The 24,061-nt window shown below is 42.2% G+C and overlaps 1 protein-coding gene across 2 annotated transcripts; it reads right to left on the reverse strand.

Annotated features, from left to right (window-relative positions):
* Positions 1 to 618: 618 nt before the first annotated feature.
* smndc1 (survival motor neuron domain containing 1) lies at positions 619 to 23,596 on the reverse strand. 2 transcript variants are annotated; one of them, XM_041210403.1, is made up of 7 exons: positions 21,086 to 21,205; positions 18,228 to 18,286; positions 14,247 to 14,384; positions 9,133 to 9,275; positions 7,286 to 7,447; positions 7,013 to 7,166; positions 619 to 1,059 (listed from the first exon to the last, which is right to left on the reverse strand). In XM_041210403.1, the coding sequence occupies exons 3-7, from the start codon at positions 14,295 to 14,297 to the stop codon at positions 922 to 924; spliced, it is 648 nt and encodes a 215-aa protein (XP_041066337.1). In that variant the 5' UTR covers positions 14,298 to 14,384; positions 18,228 to 18,286; positions 21,086 to 21,205; the 3' UTR covers positions 619 to 921. The 2 variants fall into 2 exon arrangements, with proteins under 2 accessions (XP_041066337.1, XP_041066336.1); XM_041210402.1 differs by lacking the exons at positions 14,247 to 14,384; positions 18,228 to 18,286 and adding an exon at positions 23,474 to 23,596.
* Between the last annotated feature and the right edge of the window lie 465 nt (positions 23,597 to 24,061).

Below are 24,061 nucleotides of genomic sequence, written 5' to 3' on the forward strand. Positions count from 1 at the left end.
GACTAAACCATGCTTCCCCTCTCAATCCTCAAGTCCAAATAGAATATGATCAAATTATTTCCCTGGATATATAAACATATGAAGTTAAAAGTGGTAGTATTCAACAGTAATGGGGCAAGTTTAAAATCAATTGGCACAGTTCTAAAATGGTAAAATTTTACCTTCCTCAATCTTTCTCTCTTCTACAATCATTAGGCTTTTATTCAAGAGCTGTTATCATCAAACTATGATTTATTTTCTTCCCGACTCTTCAATTATGAATGATGGTCCTTTACCCAATGAATACATTAAAAAAAATATTGACTGTTACATTAGTTATAATTGTTCTCATGAAACAAAAGAATTGGAACAAGATATTCCCACCTGAGTGTCCCTAACATCCAAGAGATGAACAATTTCATCCAGGCAAATGCTGCTGTCATCTCTGTGGAAACATTGCAAATGGGGTGACTCTTCCTCCAATTGTTTCTTTTCTAAATCTACTTTTCATTTAGAGTGAAAACTTGGCATGGGACACTGCAAGCAAAAATACTAACCTTTCATAGCACAGTATATTACTCAACATCTCACTTCATTCATTACTTTGAAATTTATTTTAAGCCAGCAAATACACAGGAGTGATTTTACTTTTTTATTTGTTAAAATTGCCCAATTATACATACAAAACAAAAAAAAAAATCAATTTGTAAAAATTACACTTCCTCAAATAGGAAGATCGATTTATCAAATCCTCCACCTGCTTCAGTAATGGATGGTAACTATACACAATCAACTTTCATATCTGGTATCACACAGCTACAATTTTGTGCTGATACACCAAATGAACTTGGCAAAAAAACTATTAAAAGTGCACTAATGTAATATGACATCCACAAAAAAAAAGAAATACACTGTCTTGGAAATACTTTATACAAGTGCTAATTATTGTGGCATAAGATGCCGCACGTTGTATTTGGACGTGTCTTGGTATTGAGTCATCGGTCTGTCTGCTATCCCACATGTGCCAACTCCAACTTTTCCAGTCACGCTCTCTGGTGAGGCAAAAATGCTTTTCTTTACCTTTAAAAAAAAATCAATAACATTAGCTCCAAAAGTTTTCAAGAAAACATTTTTAATTAGAATAAACATATCACCCAAAAGAATATTTTTTGATCGTTTTACATTTGACTACTTTGCCTGTTAACAATTCTTCTCACCAAATCAGCATATATCAGACTGTGTAAATTATATGCATGCAGAGTTGTGCTCTCACACAAAAGTGAAGATGACTAAATGTTGTGGCAATTTAAAACCACATGGCAAAATAAAACTCCCAAAACAGAATAAAGCCAACCTGCAACTCCTTGGAGACCCCGTGTGTGGACATGTGAGAGAATGGGATAGAGTTCAAACAATCTAGCAACTCAAGACTGGGCAACCATGAGGCATTGTGGCCCATCAGCAGCAGCAGAATTGTACTCTCTAACACAATCTGTAGCCTCATTGCCTGGCATATCCCCCTCTCTAACATTACCACCAAACCAGGGGTTCGACCCTCGTTCCGTGAAGAGGGCATCAGGACAGAATGCCAGGGGCAGCACCAGGTATACATAAAAATGAGGTGTCAATGAGGTGAAGGTACAGCACAGGACTACTTGCTTGCCAAATAGCATAAGCAGCAATTGACAGAGCTAAGCGATCCCACAACCAATGGATCAGACATAAGTTCTGCAGTCCTGCTACATCCAGTTGGAAATGGTGGTGGACAGTTAAACAACTAATGAGAAGAAGCAGCTCCTCAAATATCCCCATCCACAATGATGGTACAGCAAAGCACAAGTGCAAAAGATAAGGCTGAAGCATTTGCAACAATCTTCAGCCATCAGTGCCAAGTGAATGATCCATTTTGGCCTCCTCCAGTAGATGCCAGTCTTCAGCAAATTCGATTCAGTCCATGTATATCAAGAAACGGCTGAAGGCACCGGATACTGCAATGGCTATGGGCCCTGACAATATTCCAGCAATAGTACTGAAGACTTGTGCTCCAGAACTTGCCACACTCCTAGCCAAGCTGTTCCAGTACAGCTACAACACTGGCATCTACCTGGCTCCAGGAAAAATTGCCCACGTATGTCCTGTGCACAAAAGCAGGACAAATCCAGCCCGGCCAATTACCGTCCCATCAGTCTACTCTCAATCATCAATAAACAGATAGAGGGGTCAACAACAGTGCTATGAAGCAGCACCAGCTTAGAAATAACCGTCTCACTGACGCTCAGCTTAGGTTCTGCAAGAGCCACTCAGGCTCCTGACCTCATTACAGCCTTGGTTCAAACATGGACAAAAGAGCTCCAGATATGAGGTGAGAGTGACTGGCCTTGAGGCAGCATTTGACAGAGTATGGCATCAAGGTGCCCTAGCAAAACTGTGATCAATGGGAATTGGGGGTAAAACTCTCTGCTGGTTGGAGTCACACCTAGCACAAAGGAATTTGGTTGTGGTTGTCGGAGGTCAATCATCTCAGTTCCACGGCATCACTGCAGGAGTTCCTCAGAGCAATGTCCTCGGCCCAACCATCTTCAACTGCTTCATCAACGACCTTCCTTCCATCATAAGATAAGGTCAGAAGTGGGGATGTTTGCTGATGATTATGCAATCTTCGGCATCATTCTCAGATATGGAAGCAATCCATGTCCAAACGCAGAAAAAATTGGACAATATCCAGGCTTGAGCTGACAAGCGCTACACAATTGCCCGGCAATGACCATCTCCAACAAGAGAGAATCAAATCATCACCCCATAACATTCAATGGCATTACCATTGCTGAATCTCTCACCATCAATAACCTGGAAGTTACCATTGACCAGAAACTAAACTGAACCAGCCATATAAATACTGTGGCTACAAGAGCAGGTCAAAGGCTGGGATTTCAGCAGAGGGTAACTCATCTCCTGACTCCCCAAAGCCTGTCCACCATCTACAAGACACAAGTCAGGAATGTGATAGAATACTTTCCATTTGCCTGGATGAATGCAGTTCCAAAAACACTCAAGAAGCTTGGCACCATCCAGGACAAAACAGCCCACTTAATTGGCAACCCATCCACAAACATTCACTCCCTCCACCACCAATGCACAGTGGCAGCAGTGTGTGTACCACCTACAAGATACACTGCAGGAACGCACCAAGACTCCGTAGACAGCACCTTCCAAACCCACGACCATTACCAGATCTAGAAGGATAAAAGCAGCGGACACATGGGAACACCACCACCTGGGAGTTCCCATCCAAACCACTCACCATCCTGACTTGGAAATATATTGCCGTTCCTTCACTGTCGCTGGGTCAAAATCCTGGAACTCCCTCTGTAAGCTGCGGTTCAAGAAGGTGGCTCACCACCACCTTCTCAAGGGCAATTAGGGATGGGCAATAAATGCTGGCCTAGCCAGCGTCACCCACATCCCATGAATGAATAGAAAACAGAACAAGGCAACCACTTAAAAAGCAACTCAGTTGAAACGAGTGTCTGAAACCAAAAACAAGAGATGCAGCATAAATTTTTATTTGTGGTTTTTGGTCATGATAGCATGACTGGGCAGTAACTTAGGTACATCATGAAGTGATGGAAGATATCCTGTGCACAATTTTTATATGGTAAATGTTGTGGAGACCCACCACTTAGAGGCATAATGTTTCTCCACAGAGAATGAGGTAAATTTTAAGTCAGTTCTGCATTTCAGAGTACAAAGGATACTAATTCCCAATAGGTCAGTGCTGGCATTTACAGAACTGTATCAAATATTCTTGTGTTTGGCTTCAGTCAGAGCAGATTCCTTTTTAGTGGAGATAGTGCTTGGTGCCGTGGTTAAGAGGGAAATTTAAGTATGAATTTCAGCAGTTGGACAAAAAAGGATTGAATGTCACATGGTGGAAAGAGAGTGACATGCATTCATACTCAGCAAATGCGAAAATAACAAGGGAAGTTACTAAGAAAGAGGAATGAAAAACACTTAAAATGCTAGTGAACACTGGGACTAATGTAGAAGTTCTTTCTCTTACCAATCCACATCTCCCAATATGAACTTTCTTTTGTCCAAACCAAAATGGCAGCCAAAATGCTGTCAAGATTGGGACAGGTACATGGAGATTCCGTCCCATTGGTTCTCTACAGCGACTTAAGGAATATAAAAAAAAAATTCCATAGGGTGATGTGACAATTTAATTTATTTCACTGCCAGTCCTTTTGAAGTTGACACGGACATATTACAGTATTAGAAGTAACATCTGTTTATTCTTTCACAGGATGTGGGTGTCGCTGGTTAGGCCAGCATTTGTTGCCCATCCCCAATTGCCTTTGAGAAGGTAGTGATGAGCTGCCAGGATCTGCAGTGGTTCAAGTACACCCACAGTGCTGTTGGGGAAGGAGTTGCAGGAAGTTGACACAGCAACAGTGAAGGAATGCTAAAATAATTCCAAGCCAGGATGGTGAGTGGCTAGATGATCTTACAGGTGGTGGTGTTGCCATGCTTCTGCTGCTTTTGTCCCTCTAGGTAGAGACCAAGGGTTTGAAAGGTGCTGTCAAAGGAGCCTTCACAAGTTGCAGCAATGCATCTAATAGATGGCACAATGCAGTGGTGGAGGCAGTGAATGTTTAAGGTGGTGGATGGGTTGCCAATCAAGTGGGCTACTTTGTCCTGGATGGTATCGAGCTTCTTGAGTGTTGTTGGAGCAGCACTAATCCAGGCATAGGGAAAGTATTCCATTGCATTCCTGATTTGTGCCTTGGGAAATCAGGACGAGTTACTCACTGCAGAATTCCCAGCCTCTGGCCTGTTCTTGTAGCCACTATATTTATATGGCTGGTTCAGTTTCTGGTCAATGATAATCCCAAGGATGTAGGTAGTGGGAGATCCAGCGATGGTGACACCATCGAGCAATGGTGACAACATTGTGAGAGAGACTGGAACTAGGGAACACAGTTTAGAATTAAGAGGTCTCCCATTCAAGATGGAGATAATAAAAATTTCTCTGATGGATCATGGGTCTTTGGAACTCTTCCCCAGAGGTGGATAGGTTCTTGACTAACAAGGTTATCGGGGGGGGGGGAGGGGGGTAGGCTGGAATGTGGAATTAAGGCCACAATCAGTCATGATCTTATTGAATAGCAAAGCAGGCTTGAGGGACTGAATGGCCTACACCTGCTCATAATTTGTATGGTAATGCCACTGAATGTCATGGGGAGATGGTTGGATTCTCTCTTTTTGGAGATGGTCATTGCCAGGCATGGCTATGTTCTGGAGTAAATATTACTCCCCATTGGAGTCATGAATGGTACTGAACAACGTGCAATCGCCAGCAAACATCTCTACTTCTGACCGTATGATGGAGGGAAGGTCATTGATGAAGCAGCTGAAGATGGTTGGGCCTAGAACATGACCCTGAGGAACTCTGCACTGAGGTCCTGGAATTGAGATGGTTGTGCTTGTTGGAGGTCAACCATCTTCCTTTGTGCTAGGCATGACTCCAACCAGAGAGTTTTCTCTGATTCCCACTGACTTCAGTTTTGCTCGGGTTCCTTGGTGCCACACTCGGTCAAATGCTGCCAATATGTCAAGGACAGTCACTCTTACCCCACCTCTGAAATTCAGCTCTTTTGTCCATATTCAAACCAAGGCTGTAAATGAGGTCAGGAGCTGAGTGGCCCTGGCAGAATCCAAACTGAGCATCAGTGAGCAGGTTATTGCTGTTTAAATGCCACTTGATAGCACTGCTGAATACACCTTTAATTTCTTTGCTGATGATCAAGAGTAGACTGATGGGGCAAAAATTGGATGGATTGCATTTGCCCTGCTTTTTGTGGACAGGGCATACCTGGGCAATTTTCCACATTGCCAGGGAGCTGTCAGTGCTGTAGTTGCACTGGAACAGATTGGCTAGGGGCACAGTTAAGATCTGGAACACAAGCCTTCAGTACTACTGCAGGAATTTTATCAGGGCTCATTGCCTTTGCAGTATCCAGTACCTTCAGCTGTTTCTCGATATGATGTGGAGCGAATCAAATTGACTGAAGACTAGCATCTGTGGTGCAGGGGATCTCAGGGAGCGGCTGAGACAGATCATCCACTCGGCACTTTGGATGAAAGATGGATGTAATTGCTTCAGCCTTCTCTTTTGCACTGATGTGCTGAGCTCTCCCATCATTGACAATGGAAATATTTATGGAGCCCCCTCCGCCGGTAGTTCTTTACTTGTCCATCGTCATTCACGACTGAATGCGGCAGGACTCATGGAGCTTAGCTCTGATCCGTTTGTTGTTGGATTGCTTAGCTCTATCATTTGTGCTTACGCTGTTTGGCATGCAAGTTGTTCAGTGTTGTTGCGTCAGCAGGTTGATACCTCTGTTCAGGTCTGCCTTGTGCTGCTCCTGGCATGCTCTCCTGCAGTATTCATTTAACCAGGGTTGATCTCCTGATTTGATGGCAATAGTAGAGTGTGGGGGGTTTGCCAGACCATGAGGTTACAGGTTGTATTTGAATATAATTCTCCTGCTTATGATGGCCCACAGCACCCTATGATATTCAGTTTTGAGCTGCTAGATCTGTTTGAAATCTATCCCATTTGGCACAGTGGCAGTGCCATACAACACAACAGAGGGTATCCTCAATGTGTAGACAGGACTTTGTCTTCACATGTAAATCCAGGTACCAGGTGTGTGCAACTGTTCGGCTTGGTGCTATGGTGGTTAAGGAAAATTAAAACTTAAGTTCACACAATTGATTGCTATCCAATGGTTCTTGTTGGAGGTGTACAAGGATAATAGGTCAAGCTAGCATCATGCTTGGGTAAGATACTAATGATCTCAATAAAAATGACCTGAATGACATACCAGAGGAGCTAACAGCACCTCTGAAATCATGTGTTTCAGTACCTTCAGAGGGACAATGAGAAGCAAAAATTGGCACAAGGTCAGATCATTCAGAAATATAACAAAGCTGCAGAGTGTCTTTTTAAACGATACTGAACAAAACACACCTGTCCTTTTTTGTTCTTGGAATAGGCTCTATTATTAAACTGCTGCCATTTTACTTTTTGTTCCTCTCGCTCCTGTTCAAGCTCCTTCATTCTCTGGGCCTTTTTCAATGCTTTCTTCTTCTTATACTCCCTCTGCTGGGCGACCATTTCCTTCCTGTGAGTAGCCCAAAACAAAAACCACTAAGAAAATGGTATAACTTAGGAATTGTTTCCCCACACATTAGAAACAAGAATCTTGGTTATACAAACACTGAACTGACTGCCAGCACTCACTTCGATTTGGGTTTGTCGCCACCCTGCTCTTCAGAATCATTTCCTTCTTCGACAGGTTTCAAGTTGACCAAGGGGAGCACATCAGCATTACCGTATCCAGAAAAGGTGATGGCAGCCGTACCATTCTCCTGGTCAATCTCTTCAATCTCCGCTTCATATAATCTGCAAGGAAGTTAGGGCTGTAAGCATGTGAGTAGAGGTTTGACAATCTGGCCCTACAAGCCTCTAACATTAAAATTTAAAATATTACATATTATGCTTCACAAGTCATTTGTAATAATTTATTGAAAACTAAAGCTGTAATATTAATTTATCAACAGATGTTTGTGAACACTTTTAGATTTTAACTATTTCTGCCAGTTTAATAAAATCTATTTAAATGTAATATTTGGTTTCAAGCATTTATTGAATATTAATATATAACTCTGCCACTAAGACTTTTTTAATCAGGAAGAATAAAACAAAGGCTTGGATTTTCCAGTAGTAATGACAGCAAAACCAACAGAGGTTTCTGGAGTCTGCACATGCACAGTGAAATGCAGAGGTCACTGATTCCATGCTTCCCCATAAAGTGCATCGTTGAAGTCCTCCCAGGCTGCAACCACTTAGAAATGAACTGACGAGAACTTGCCACTTAAACTATTAATCTTGAGAAAGTTACATTTTGTTGGATGTGTAAACTGGGTTTTTTTTTAAAAAAAGGTGCACTAAGTCATCATTATTGGACAGCATGACTGGCCCTGAAAAACTACTTTTATATTATGGATTGTCAAATTTCTTCTTTATAAAGAAAAAAATTTCACACATTTAATTTTTAAAAAAAATGTATTATATTTCAACTTCTACTATAATCACAAATCAATGTCCCAATTATTTAATTAAAATTTTCAAAAGCAAAATAAAATTGAAAAATTAGTGCATTTTATTTCCTGGTTTGCTCTCTGTGAGGATACTTCAATGCAATTGGCTGTTTACACTGCTTGATGACATCAGTTGCTAGATGTCTGGAGATCCTCTTGACTTGGCACCAGATTCAATGTTGGGAAAGGGGAAATCTATGCCACTCAGATTTCTAGATCTCTGTGGGCTGCTTTCTTCAAGGCCAACAGCAAGCACTGCCACTTCGCCACTGACTATGAAATCTGGGTCAATGAAGCCACAGTGACCATTTTAGATTAGCACATGTAGGCCATCAGAAAATGTGTAACAGGTGAAATGTTAATGCTGCTTGTCTGATAGAACAGGTTGGAATGAGAATATGCAGATGCTTAGTGGCCCATAAATGAAACTCTCTTTTCTAAGTTTCTACCAGAAGTAGTTTGAAAAGTTTGCACAAGCAGCTTCCTTTTCAAGTGCATTTGGACAACCAGGCATCTCCAAGGATCCTGTTTCATGATCATAAAAAACAGGATGCAATAGCAAGCAACAACTTGGGAGGATTCTAACTGGGTAGCTGCTTTTGATGGCGAAATCTGTGGGCTGACCTGTCAATGCTGTATTTGACTTTTTTTGTCATCAGTGCACCCACAGAAATTAGAAGCAATCGGTAAAGTCAGTTATGGGAAGCTTGGCAGTCAGGCGACCAACTATATGTTGCTAAATTTACTGATCTTGGATTCTCTCAAACTAAAGAAAATAAGGTTACGATGTCTGAACACGGGTTTGATGAGCACCTTTAGCAGGCTTAAGGATTAAAAATTACTCTAACATAAATTATTGTACATTAGCTATTATTGAATTATTGCCGTGTGACTGACCCAAGTGACAAATTCCAGAATAAGTCTCAAAGAATCTCTTACCATTTGCTACTGTTCTATTGATGTACTGTTAGAGAGTTCTACACTTACTGTCCATCCTCATTCCAAACGGCCATACACTTGTCACCAGTCTTCCATTTGTGACTGGGCACAGAATTCGTTGAGCTGTCAGCATTGGCTGCAGCAACAGATGGCTGATTTGACAACAGGTCTCTGGTCAGCTCTATTACTTCCTGTAAGACATGCAAGCAAATAGAGAACTTAGTGTTGCTCTTGTTTTTACAGTATTGAACCATATCTTACATGTTTGGATCTAGTTTCAACACAAGCTAGTTTAGTCAACACTTAATTCAAATTGGGAAAGGTAAAAAAAACCATTACGATACAAGCTAATGAAACCTTATCTCTCCCTCTATAGTCAATACTATCTGATCACTTGATACGAGGATGAAAACCAAGAAGTTAGACTTGTATGCCAACAACGCTGACCTCTGTTTGTGGCCTCCCAAAATGAGCGAGCAAATTAAAAGGTAAACAAGCCAAAGGAAAGCAGTGTTTGAGCACAGAATTCAGTTTCGAAATCACCACTCCACAGAATTTTGTTACATGTTTTAATATAAAATAGGAGTCTTTATTTAGAACTTTTACCATTGTTGCAATTAGACAAGAAAGATAAAAACACGGCTCTCTGTTCTACCTCCCTCTGTATTTTACAGTGAACGTAGATGGCACTGGCACGGGACTGGTTCAAGTATTTAAAATTGATTTGATTGGTACATTTGTAATGTTTTATGGAGGTCCCAAAATTGCTTTTCAAGTTAAAACTTTAAATTGCTGTGGCTAGGATTTTTCCTTTAAAACACTTTTCATTAGCAACTTGTTACATCTAGGAACATTTTACCTGTCTCAAGTTATGATTCACAATATACAGATGGACACTTCCAATCCAAAGTCCTACTCAGCTTTCTCCATTATACTTGGAACCAACATTGCCTCTAATTTTCTTTGTCTGATTCACGGCCAAATGAAGTGCATGGACTATTTTACATGTTTACACACACATGGTAACTTCAAGAGGGTGCCTAATGCACAGCCTGCATGAGAACTTTTGGGTTGCCGTGGCCTTAAAGCTTAGCAGGTACATTGCCGAGGACCACGTGGAAACCAGTCAACATCCAGCTATACAACTTTGCCAGCTCAGGTCCAAGGATTTTGGCCAGTTCAACTCATGCTGTTTTGACCTGTGTACATATTTCTGACCAGTTTCTGCTGATATTTCATTTTATCGAGCCCTCACCCATATCTTTGCTACCTCCAGACTCAACTACTTCAATGCTCTCCAGGTTGGTATCCAACTTTCTGCCCTCAAAACTTGAGCTCTCATAAAATTTTGCTTCTCAAGCCCATTCACCCAAAATCACTGTGCTCGTTGACCTGCAGTGGCTCCTAGTCTGGCAATACTTTGATTTTAAAATTCTTATCCTTGCGTTCAAAGCCCTCCATCACTTCAGCCACCCCCATCAGACCATCTTTGACCTGCTTCAGCCTTGCAATCCTCTCACGATCTCTACATGCCTACAATTCTCCAATCTCCATTGCCTTCAGCTGCCTGAGCTTCGAATCCCCCTCCCTGAAACTCTAACCATAGTTATCCTTTAACCATAAGTCATCCTTTCAAACCTAACTTTTTGGCCAAGCTTTTGGTTACTAGTCTTAATATCTGCTTATGTGGCTGAGTGTCAAATTATGTCTGATAACGTTCTCGTGAAGCACTGTAGGATGTTAAGAGCGCTATGCAAACACAAGATGTTGGTAGTAGTAAAGAATCCAAATCAATGATTGACAATGCCCAGATACAGCCACCTCCAACTGCTGCCAACATTTTGGATAAATTTTTACAGCACACATTCAGTCAATAATCAGTAACTAAAGCACTCAGAATTCTTCTAGGCTACATTTACACCACAAAGCAAAGCTGCTTTGCCCCACTGGTAGCTGAACAGATGCTAAGGCCGCAGTGTAGCTCCAGAGTCAGGGATAGCATGGCACTGGAGCAAAGCCAAGTGAGACTCCCTGGAGGACAAAGTCTCACTCTACTTCAAAGTAAGGTCAGGAACTGGCTCTAGATTGTACACCACAACTGAGTAGCAGAATGAAGCAATGTTCATGCGACCTATGACTGCCTTTAGTCTCATTCATGCTGTCAATAATATTTGAGGGCCGGCTCACAGATCCAGGACGATAAACTTCTCCACAACCAACAATTTGCACTTTTATAATAAACTGAAATAAAAATCACTTCAGAGGTTTAAAAAAAAGTGAAACACCAACCAGCTAGTGTTAGGGAGTATGGTTAGCGTTAGTGACCAATAGGCAAGGTCAAAGAGGTGAATTTTATAGAGGTTTTTCAGAGGGAGAGGCATAACCAGGTGGGCAGGTTTGGGGAGAGTATCCCAATGTGGGAATGGAAGATTCTGCAGCTGAAGCTGAGGAGAGGGATGACAGGTACAATGAAGGCCAGGGTAGGAACAATGGACCACTGCAACACAGAGCAGATGTTGTAGAGATTGGGAGTGCCAAGTCCATGAAAGGAAATGCCTAAGTAAGCAACATCCTATATGGAGTGTGCGCGTGTGTGTTTTTGGCGGGGGGGGGGGGGGGGGGGGGGGGGGGGGGGGGGGGGAGAAGGACACGGAGAGAAAACTTCAAATCAGTTAATTTCCAATATGCAGAGCTAGGAGGGTTACTTGAAAAGAAAAAATTGGGGGAGACAATATGACCTCAAGCTACACATACCCTCATTCATCATGTTATGTCGTCTGCAATGCCTGACACCACTCTTATATAAATCATTGAAATTATGGCACAGAAGGAAGCCATTCAGCCCATGACTCTATACTAGCCAAAAGAGATCTATCCAGACTAATCCTACTTTCCAGCTTAGTCTGTGGCCCTGCGGGTTATGGCACTAAAAGTACTTGGATAAATACTTAAAAACGAGGATTTCTGACCCTACCACCCTGTCAGGTAGAGTTCTAGACCCTCACCACACACTGGGTGAAGACATTTCCCATCAACTTCCCTATAATTCTTGTACCAATTATTTTAAATCTATTGCTCCTGGTTATCTAGGCCCTTCCTATGCACACTATCTAGACCCCTCATAATTTTATGCACCTTAATTAAATGGCCAATGATCCTCCTGTGCCCTGTCTACCTCATATTTCCTTGTAGCATCCTCATAAACTTCCTCAGTAGCTTCTTTGGTGGTCCTCTGCAGGTCCCCAGCATCACAGGTGCCAGTCTTTAGCCAATTCAATTTACTCCACGTGATATTAAGAAACGGCTGAAAAAGCACTAGATACTGCAAAGGCTATGGGGCCTGACAATATTCCAGCAATAGTACTAAAGACTTGTGCTCCAGAACCTGCTGAGCCCGAGGTGTAGATGTTCACTGATGACGGAACAATGTTCCTCTACAATTCTCAGCATCCTACCATTAATTGTGTATTCCCTTGCCTTATTTAACCTCCCCAAATGCATTACCTCCAGACTGAATTCCATTTAGCACTTCCTATTCACCTGATCTCTCTCTCACACACACTCTTCAGGCACATGCCCTGAAAGGGCTTTAGTACATGGATTTCGGTGTTGGTCCATGGTTAAGCTGGACAAGGTACTACAATTGTTTGCCGTTGCTTCTGTGGACGGCTGACCAGGAATCTCCCCCACTCTTACTGTGTGCCATTGGCGTATGGTTAGAAAGATTTACAAGTTGATACTCAACCTGTCTGACCATGTTACAAACTCATTTTCTTTGACCATTGAGTCCTGGAGTGGAACTTGAACCTGGAGCTGCTGGTTCAGAGGCAATGATGTTACCCACTCCAGGTATCGAACTAATTTTGGATCCAACATTCCACGAGTTTTAACTTTTCTGATTGGTCTGCCTTGTGGGACCTCACTAAGAGTTTAGTTACATCAAAAGCGCTACCCTCATCGTTTCCTCCTCAAAAAATTCAATCAAGTTAGTCAGACACACATTTCTAAATGAAGCATAATTCTGCCCCTCAATTTTTTCTTTCAATGATTTACCAGTCACCATTGTTAGGCTGACTGGCCTGTAATTACTCAGGACTAATCCTTTCTCTTTTAAAGAAAGTCTATATTAGCAGTCCTCCAGGATCATACCTGTCATCAGAGGGCTGCAAAATGATGGCCAGAGCCTCTGCTATTTCCTTTCTTGCTTCTCTTAACAGCCAGGCCATGTCATCAGGATCTCATGATTTGTCTACTTTCTAACAAGCTGAACTCTTTAATATTTCCACTTTCATTGTGCTCAGCCCATCCAATATCTCATAGTCCACCTCCTTAAATACAATGACTGCATTGTCCACTTGTTTTTTTAGAAAACAGGCACAAAGTATTCATTAAGAACCACTCCCAAGTCTTCCACACAGTTTACATTATTGGTCCCCAATAGGTCTTGCTCTTTCCTTAGTTATCCTGTTTTTCTAAGTTGCCCTTCTCCATGCTTTTGCTATTTCTTAATTTTCTGTTATTGTTTTTTCTCCCCTTTATGTATTCTAGATAGCAGTCCATAGCTCAATGATCTGCTTCCATTTGGACGGGGCTCCGGCTGCAATACTCTAACTTTATAAGCTGGTTATATTTTTTCTCTCACTTGCTCCTTTAATGCCTGAATATGAAATTCTCACCAAGAGGTACCGTGTGTATCTCCCATTGGAAATCATTATTTACCTATATTATCTCCTTCTGCTGTCAACATTCTACCAGTTGCAGATGTGTGGTTTTGAGGGTGAACAAAATGTAGACAGTTGCATAATTTTTAAATTTTTCAAATGGTAAGTACTGATTTATTTCTTTGGAAACCGTAAAGCAGGTGGTGGGGGGAATGGATTGTCCTTTATGCTGAGGCTGTGGGGCATCTCCCGGTCCTGCTTTACCCATTTCTCTTCCTTTCTGCTGGCAGCAGTTCGCAAAGTGACATTGAAAAGCAGAATGTGCCCCAGGTTGATCAAAGGGGGAAAACAAGTTAAAGCAAGTGTCACCTTAAAGAGGGCAAAATGAATGCACATCCCAACTACACTTAAAACAAAAACATGTCTTTCTTTAAATAAAAATAAATCTTGTTCCTCTTCCACAAGCTCCTACCAGCCAGCCATTTCAGGATTCAAGCTTACCAAGGAACCAGGTGGCACTGAGTTTGAATACTGCTGACATCCAATTGTCATTCTCTTCAGTCCTGCATTCCAATCACTGCTGGAGTCACTTGCTGGCTAACCTCATAGCGGATATTAGCTCTCTGGTGAGTTGGAGACCTGGAATAGCAAGTTTCCAAAGGGAAATGGAGGTGGAGTTGTGGAGGAATACAGGACACTTTCAAAAATAATTCTCCAAATGTGATGGGAAAGTAAAGAAATACTTGCTCTTAAACATTCACTTTCTCCTTTAAGACCAGGACTTGACAGTAAAGGTTTATAGAGTTTGGACAGTAACAACATATTTACAGGCCAGGAGAATGATATAGACAACTGTTCAACAAGCCACTTCACTCCCTCACAAATCACTCAAAATTTCCCACCTGATCCACTGTCCCATAGTAAACAGAATGACAGCAAGAGGATCTTTATTCATTCATGACATGTGGGTGTTGCTGGCAAGGCCAGCATTTACTGCCCACCCCCAATTGCCCTTTAGAAGATGGTGAGTTGCCGCCTTGAACTGTTGCAGTCCAGCTGGTGTAGGTATCCTATTAGGGAGTTCCACGATCTTGACCAGCGTCAGTGAAGGAACAGTGACATAGTTTCAAGTTAGGATGGTATGTGACTAGGAGAGGAAATTGCAGGTGGTGTTCCCATGGCCTTCTAGGTGGTAGAGCTCATGGGTTTGGGAGGTGCTGTTGTTGAAGATTTGGTAAGTTGCTGCAGTGCATCTTTTAGATGGTGCACACTACTGCCACAATGCACAAGTGGTGGAGGGAGTGAATGTTTAAGATGATTGACGGGGTGCCAATGGAATGCTTTCTCCTGGCTGATGTCGAGATTCGAGTGTTGTTAGAGTTGCCCTCATCCAAGTAACTAGACGGTATTTCACCACACTCCAGTTTTGTACCTTATAAATGGAGGAAAGACTCTGAAGAGTCAGGAGGGGAATCACTCACTACAGAATTCCCAGCCTCTGAAAATTCTAATAGCCACACTATTTATATGGCTGGTCTAGTTAAATTTCTGATCAATGGTGATCCTCAGGATGTTCAGAGTGGGTGATTCAATGACAATAATGCCACTGAATGTCAAGGGCAGGTGGTTAAACATTCTCTTGTTGGAGGTGGTCATTCCTGGCACTTGCGTGGCACAAATTTCATTTACCACTTATCAGCCCAAGCCTGGATGTTGTCCAGGTCATGCTGCATTTGGGGGAACAGACTGCTTCAGTATCCGAGTTGTGGATGGAACTGAACACTCTGCAATCATCAACACTTCTGCTTGCGATCTAACGAAATGTCATTGATGAAGCAGCTAAAGATGGTTGCACCTAGGATCCTACCCTGACAAACTCCTGCAGTGATGCCCTAGGGCTGAATTGATTGCCTTACAACAACCACTAACATCTTCCTTTGTGACAATGGAGAGATTCTCCACACACCCCCATCCTGATTCCCACAGACTTAAATTTTACTAGGGGTTCTTGATGGCAAACTCTGTCAAATAATGTTCTGAAGTCAAGGGCAGTCACTCTCACCTCACCTCTCGGAATTCAACCCTTTACTTCATATTTGGACCATCTGGAGTCAAGTGGTCCTGGTGAAACCCAAGCTAAGCATTTGCGAGCAAGTTATGGGTAAACAAGCGCCACTTGATAGCACTGTCAATGACATCTTCCATCGTTTTGCTGATGATTGAGAGTAGGCTGATGGGGCTGTAGCTGGGCAAATTGTATTTCTCCTGCTATCGTAACAGGACCTACACTGGCGATTTTCCACTTTGATACATAGATGCCGGTACTGTAGGTCTGCTGGAATAGAATGGATAGAGGTTTAGCTAGTTTTGGAGAACAAGTCTTCAGTACTGCAGCTGGGATATTGTGGGGTCCATAGCCTTTGTCTCTAGTGACTCAGCCATTTTTGATATCACGTGGAGTGAACTTAATTGGTGAAGACTGACTTCTGATGATAGGGAGGAGGCCGAGATAGATCATCCACTCAGCACTTCTGCCTGAAGATGGTTGCAAACAATTCAGTCTTGTTTTTCGTACGAGTGCTGGACTCCTCCACCCTTAAAGATGGAGATATTCAGAGTCTCCCTTTCCCACTAGTTCTTTAATTGTCTAGCACCATTCATGACTAGATGTGGCAGGCCTGCAGAGCTTAGATCTGAACCATTGGTTGAGAGACTGCATGCTGCTGTCCTCAATAAACAACAGTTCTTTTCCTGGCTTGATGCTAACGGCAGAGGGTTGGGGGGGGGGGGGGGAGAGAGAGAGAGAGAGAGAGAGAGAGAGAGAGATATGCCAGGACATGAGGTTACAGAATGTGGCTGAATACAATTCTGATGACCCACAGTGCCTCATCAATGCCCAGCTTCGAGCTGCTAGGCCAGTTCCGAATCTATGTTATGGTGGAAGTGCCACACAACATGATGGAGGGTGTCCTCACCCTGAAGCTGGAACTTTGGCTTTACAAGAACCACGACGTGGTCATCCCTACTAAAACTGTCATGGACAGATACATCTGTGGCAGGTTGAGTGGTGAGGACAAGGTCACAAGTGGGCTTTTCCCTTCCTGGTGATTCTCTTCCCACCTGTCCCAGCCTACTAACTATGTTCTACCGGGAGACCAGTTACCCTAGTCAGCCATGATCCTCAAATGGGGAAATTTGCACAATCACAGTATAGCATGAATGGAAACCGGAGGCTGGCTAAGAGAAATCAGAGGAAATGGGATAAGAATTAGTCTGTCTGATTAATAGTAAATTCAAGGGTCAAAAGGTGGCTCTTTATTCCTGGTGCATCTGTGCAGTAATGCCTAGATGATGATAATGTTGAAGGTTTGGGTTTTAATTAATAAAAATATTGAGTCACTATATGATTATGTGAATCTTCCGTCCAAAGCCTCTGTTAAATATAGGTACAATTTTAGCAGGACTGCTACGAGTACAGCTAACCAGCAGTTATATTTAGCCTATGCTGTTACTTACTAACCCAGCTTCTGGAAGGGCTACATGGTGTACCTCAACCTTTGCAGAGCACCATCTTGTGGCAGGAAAGAGACTACAGGAAAGATACAACATGAAACTGGAGCTTCAGGTTGGACAAAAGAAAAACTGCAGATACCGTGAAACTGAAACCAAACAAAAAAAAGGCCCCAGAAAATGCTAGAAACAAACAGGTCAGATAGCATTCATGGAGAGAACAGACAAGTTATCATGTCTGTTATCTCCGCAAATGCTTTTATAGTTGGATACTGGTTTAGATACCACATTTGTTACTTAACAGGACTACTATATTTTCTTACATTAGATACCCACAAATCCTTAACATATTTGTGCGTGCCAACTCTTTTCATTTGTAGCCTTATAAATCTTCTGATATGAAGAATTGCAAAAAGAAAAAGGTATCAATGAAGTACAAGTGGTAATAGAAGCTGCACCTTCAGCAGACAGTACCAGACTGGCTGACACTGGCACCATTTAGAAAGTGCTTTGCATATGTGGGGTTGGAAAGTGGGTTCCAATTAATTGAAGTTTGGCAAGGGTTCCTCACCCAGCTGAGGTAAACCAGGTTTTCTGACCTCACCCTGAGCTGTCCACATGTGCAAATATTTCTAATTTCAAAGCACTCTCACTTTGATAATGGTCATCTATCCACGTAACTCAAGAAAATACCCAAAGTAAATTAAACCAAAATTTTACTGGGAACAGATGCTAATAACACACAGGTACACTTGATAATTAATAGACATGTCCAACCACATGCAAACTTAATTTTTCTGTGGTATTCCCAAGAAATGAATCTTAATTCATGTAGACTGGAGTCTGAAATCAGGCAGACTAGAAATCAGGAGGGCAAACAATGTTTTAGAGTGAATAAAATCCTATTAACTATTTTAGCCAATTAGATCTATTTAAATCCATGTGCAACTGGTGACAAGGATTAATACTTACTCAGAAAGAACAAGATGCAGAGTCCATTTCCACCTGAAATCAAACATGGCGTGTATCAACTGTGAAAAAAAGATGTAAAATATAGAAGTACTACAGTCTGATTTCCCCTGAATGTGATATCATGGTAGCTTGGGTTATGACGGATTGCAACAGGCCTGATGATTTGACTATACAGTAATATCTAGAGTATGTTACTTTAAAATAAATGGATAACAGAGGGAGAGGAATTAGCACATCCTTGCAGCAATTTTGGACATGGTGACCCCAACAGCAAATACATACATAAAATTTAAGAGTTTATTCACCTAACGGATGGTCGAGCACATTGATGATCCAATTTATTGGACTGTAGCACGTGGGTTCACATTTGAGGTTTCCCACAAAGTAAGGTCCTAATCTTGCATATAAGTGTCCAACAAATGTTAAACACTTCCTCACAGGGCAGAAAAAGCATGGCACAGCAGATGACTTGTGTCTATCTCATAATGCACATCAACAGCTGAGATGTGGCAACCCAGGAAACAGATACATGAATTGTTCCTTTTAATACTGCAATTTAACTTTTGTGCATTCCTCCCTTAATGCTACATAGTGTAGTCTTGTATCCATTTGCTTCATACACACTCGGAAAGACGGAGTGACTCAGAACAAGTTGATTCACTTCCAGCACACTGACTACATAGTAGTGTCTTGAGATGGATGATAAACTATTTGTTCCCCCTCACCCTCCAATCTCTGCTGTGAATTTACAAATTTCATCTACTTTCCACAATATAGGATATAGTCGTGCAGTGCTTATGTTACAGGACTAGTACTTCAGAAGCTTGGACTATTAGTCTAGAGAACGAGACTTCAATTTCCACCATGGGAATGTGAGATTTTTAATTCAGTTTAAGATCAGGAGATAAGAATGATATCAGTAAAAGCGAAGCTGCCAGCTTGCTCTCAAAGCTCAACAGGCTCACTAATGTCCTTTAGAAAAGGTAACCTGCTCTCTTTTCCTGGCCGATATGTGGCTCTTATACTGACATGATTAACTTTTAACTGCCCTCTGAAGTGAATTCAAATCGAACTGTAGTTCAATAAGATAGCTCAACACCATGCTTTCAAAGCAATGAGAGATGGGCAATAAATGCCAGCCTTACAAATGAAGGATGATTTTTTTTTAAAAATGGAAGAGATCAGTACAGGTCTCTACAGATTTAATTTTAAAAATGAAGTAATGGAGTTACCATTACAGGAGCAGGGTACTATGGTCACACACGTAAAAACATAAAAAGAACAAATAAATATACTTTATGGATAGGTTGTGCAAGTTTTGCAATAGTAAAGTTCAGAGCCCTACTTCTTAGTGTCAAATTTAAAGCACTGTGCACGAAGAAGAATTTTCTGTTGAAAAGGAGCTAACTACAATATATATGACAGCTGACAGGATAGGAAGGAGGAAAAGAATGCAACAAGTCTCAGGCAGTCACACACAGTCAAACTTAACAATATGACCAATCACAAGCATAGAAAGGAAGTCAAACAGATTCCAAACTACTTTTCTGGTGCCTCAGGTTTTCAAAACAAGCACCACGCTTTATCTTCAATAGTTTATTTCTGCTAATAGTCACCATGCATTGTAGTGCACCGTTTGCACTTAGAACTAAGCAAAGAATCCTAGTGGATTTGAAAAGATTCTGTACTTGAACTGCTTGAGTTCCTATTTATTGCAGGATCCTGGTATTTGTGAGTCAGACCCCAGTGTTTACACTAAATCCGCCCCCCTTATTCCAATGGCAGCCCTGTCATACAGTTTTTCATCAGTCAATGAGCTGGCCTTTCTGATAAGGGAACTGAATTTAACAACTTTGTCAATCTCCTGTCAAACTAACAAAGGTGCAGTCCAAAAGCAGTTTTAAATTACCAAAAAGTCTGATTGGATGACCTGAAGAAAGACAATTTGCATCATGACTTATGGATCAATTCAGACACATACATATTATATATTCTCAAGTTACACAATGTAAACTATTTACTTGAAATCAGTAATGTGAAGTAGTCAACCCAAGAAAAATTAAATCAAGATCATAAACCCCCAAGGATTACCAAGTAGTTAACCAAAGTGCTAACAGTACTTGGTAATTTTAATTAAAAAAAATCTCATTGAATGCTTTGTGAATTAAGAATTCTGTTCTATTTTATCAGTTGCAGAGGCAACCACTGAGCTGTTTACTCTATTGTTGAAAGCAATGTGTGAATACCTTTGGGAAAGTGATCCTACATGATATGGATTTTAGTTTGCGTATTCCAACTATTGCTCAAGTAGGCCCATATGTCTAAATATATTAATCTTCTAAATTTCAGATGGTTTACATTAACTGTGCGCTTCCAATTAGGAAACTCTTGGGATAGTAGCACATAATTTTCATATTTTTGTTATAAAATGATAGTGAAACATTGACTCAAGACAATGTCAGGAACAGCTGTCCACAGTGCATGTATGTCCAACACTGGAGGAGCAAGACAGTCAATCAGTGTTTTCCACAGGCAGAATCACCCTTTACTTGCAGCATGCAGTTGATACAAAACAGAATACTTCCTGTGTTAAGTGATTTGATTTTTTTTTGTTTGGTTCTGGCTTCCACAGTGATACATTGGAAACACATTGTTCCGAACGTGCACACATTCATTCTGTTCAATAGATATTACTCAGCAGTTTGTTATTATTGATAAAGATAGCTTTAACCACATTAGTGTTGCGCCCTATTGTTCCACCTAAAATAACATTTGTTCATGAACAAATTAGGGGCTTGGGGTGGTGGTGGGAATCTTATCCAAGTTCAAAATGTGTATTTAAAAAGTAGAACACCAACCTGCAAATCTTTTTGTAATTTAAGGAGATCTTCATTGTCTGCATCAGAAGACAGCGCAGCTTCTACTTGTTGAAGTTGTGCCTTATAACTGGCCAGCTGTTTTGCCAGCTCATCTGACATCTACGAGAAACAACAATTCAGTTAAGCAGAAATACTAACCTCCCAAGCCTAATAAAAGATTAACGCAGGTCCACAGTAAATGCCACTGCTCACATTTCTGTTACATTCAGCCTCAATAAGTAAGAGAAAGAATTTACAGCATAGAAACAGGCCCTTCAGCCCACCAAGTCAGTATTTATGCTGCATATGAGCATCCTCCAATTTTACTGTATCTAACTCCATCAGCATATCCATCCATTCCTTTCTACCTCATGTACGTATCCAGCCTCCACTTAAATACATCAAAGCTATTCACCCCAAATATTCCACATGGTAGCAAGTTCCAAGTTCTCACCAATATTCTGATAATCAGAATGAGCTTGAAAATTAAGTTAAAACAAAGAGGAAAATGTAAAGATTCTTCTTATAAAAGAGACAGTACGGTCACAATTTAAAAATATGCCTTCAGGATATTTTACACAGACGGTACTTACCTTGTTTTCCAAAGAAGTTAAAAAGATAATCCTTTCCCTCCTCCCCATTAAGTGAAAAGAGTGCTTGTTCTTTGTTACTGTGTCTTACATAACAGTATCTTTGCACATCTTGAGAAATATCCCAAAGCACTTCACAAGTCACGTTTTGACTTATGTAGGCATACTGCAATGTACAAAAGCCCAGTGCAAATTATATTTATTTGCTGCAAAATCTTTTTTTAAAAAAAAGTATTTTTTTCCATCCAGAAGTTCAGAGAAAATCTGTAAAGGTTCAGGTTTAAACAAATCGCTTCTCTTGCCTGCCTTCAAAGTTCCAGAGAAAACCTTCCATACTTCACAAATATAACCAGTCATGGCCAGAGAATCACTCACAATGGCTTCAATCCCTGCCCCTGCACCATCACCCCTGAAGGATCTATCCTTGGCTCCCATCTACTTCTGATTTACATGAAGCCTTAAGGCATCATCATCCAAAAACATGGTCACTTTCCACATGTATGCTGATGATGCCCACTTCTACCTGACCAGCACCTCTCTCAATTCTTGCACTCTCTCTGAATTATCAGGCTGCTTGTCTATTATTCAACACTGGATAATGAACACACATTTTCTCTAATTAAATATTGCTAAGGCTGAAGCCATTTTAATCCCAAATTCAAACTGCACTCCTTTGTCACTGATTCCATCCCTCTCCTTGGCAGTTGTCTGGGGATGAACCGTCTGTTCACAACTTGGATCTCATATTTGACCCTAAATTTTCAACTGCGTATCCATGCCGTCATTAAGATTGCCACTGCCCTTGCCTCAGCTCATCTGCTGCTCATCCATGCCTTTGTTACTTCCAGGCTTGACACTATTCTTCATGGCCAGCCTCCAACATTCTACCCACTTGAGGCCAACCAAAACTCCTGCTGCATTTGTCCAAACTTGGACCAAATCCCATTCACCTACATTGGCTTCCGGTCAACCAATGTCTTAAAACTCTCACCCTCGTTTTCAAATTCCTCCATGGCCTCTCCCCTGCCTTTCTCTGTAATCTCGTTTATCCATAAAACCCTCCAAGGTATCTACGCTCCTTTAATTCTGGCCCCTTGATCATCTTCCATTTTAATCTCACCAACATTGGTGGCTGTGCCCTCGCTTGTCTAGGCCCCAAGCTCTGGAACTCCCTCCCTATCCCTCTCCAACCCCCTACCTCACTTTTCTCCTTTAAAACCTATTCTCCGACCAAGCTTTTGGTCATCAGACCTAATCTGGCTCGGTGTCACATAATGTTTTATAATGTCTCTGTAAAGTAGCTTGGGAGAGGCTCATTACACCAAGGGCGCTATATAAATATAAATTGTTGTTGTACAGATGCCGGCCTGCTCCCAAATCCCTGTCTTAGTCACTGTCTCCCCTCCAATTGTAAACCGGGCCCGCCGGATCCAAACGGGATTAGATCCGGTAGGGTTTGTTTTGTTTCGGGTTTCCATGAGCTGCCGCCGCTTGGGCATCTCCCCAGGCCCCAGGCCCGACTTCCAGGCCCCAGGCCCGACTCCCAAGTCCAGGCCCCAGGACCAGGCCCGACTCCCACTCCCAAGCCCCAGGCCCGACTTCCAGGCCCCAGGCCCGACTCCCACTCCCAGGCCCCAGGCTCGACTCCCAGTCCCAGGCCCAGGCCCAGGCCCAGGCCCCAGTCTCGACGCCCGGGCTCAGGCCTCGGGCCTAGTTGCGCACTTGAAGCCCCGAGGGGCTCCCGGAGGGCGGCGGCAGGCCTGCGTGCGGCCCGGCTCCCGCCAGGATCGTTACTCACATTTACACCGACTCCGTTCAAATTACCCCGGCTTTCAGGTGAAATAAAGTCTGTGAAGCGCCAGACGCCGAGTTCCCCTCCCCCCAAAAAGCTCCTGTTTCCGGTTCCTCCAAACCTCGGCCGCCAACCTCACGCGAGAACTCGGTGACGTCACAGCCGCGAGAGGTGGAGCCAGGAGGGTTTGAACCTGTCAATCATCTGGAGTGACAGCCTGGACCTGTCAATCATCTGGAGTGACAGCCTGGACCTGTCAATCATCTGGAGTGACAGCCTGGACCTGTCAATCATCTGGAGTGACAGTTACCCGCCCCCCCCCCCCCCCCCCCCCCCCCCCCCCATTCTAACTGTAGCTGCCAGAAAATACCAAAAATCTTGCATTGATAGAACATCTTGCAGGACCTCAAGTTGCGCCAAAGCTTTTTACAGCCAACTAACCCTAACCCTAACCTTGCATTTTGGCCAGGACACCCTGTTCTTCCTCAAAATCATGCCGTGGGATCTTCTATCTGGGAGGGCAGGCATGGCCTTGGTAAGTATTTCAGACAGCACCTTCAACAGAACAGCATTGCCTCAGTACAGCACTGGTGT

This window comes from Carcharodon carcharias, chromosome 17, assembly GCF_017639515.1.
Source record: "Carcharodon carcharias isolate sCarCar2 chromosome 17, sCarCar2.pri, whole genome shotgun sequence".
Lineage (NCBI taxonomy): Eukaryota > Metazoa > Chordata > Chondrichthyes > Lamniformes > Lamnidae > Carcharodon > Carcharodon carcharias.

Excerpts from the sequence above, each read along its gene's own strand:
- smndc1 (XM_041210402.1), bottom strand. The coding sequence starts at position 21,205 with ATGTCAGATGAGCTGGCAAAACAGCTGGCCAGTTATAAGGCACAACTT. Across the intron at positions 9,276-21,085 it reads AATTACAAAAAGATTTGCAG|GAAGTAATAGAGCTGACCAG; the intron begins GTTGGTGTTCTA and ends CATGTCTTACAG. Across the intron at positions 1,060-7,012 it reads CCAAGAACAAAAAAGGACAG|GTAAAGAAAAGCATTTTTGC; the intron begins GTGTGTTTTGTT and ends TTTTTTTTAAAG.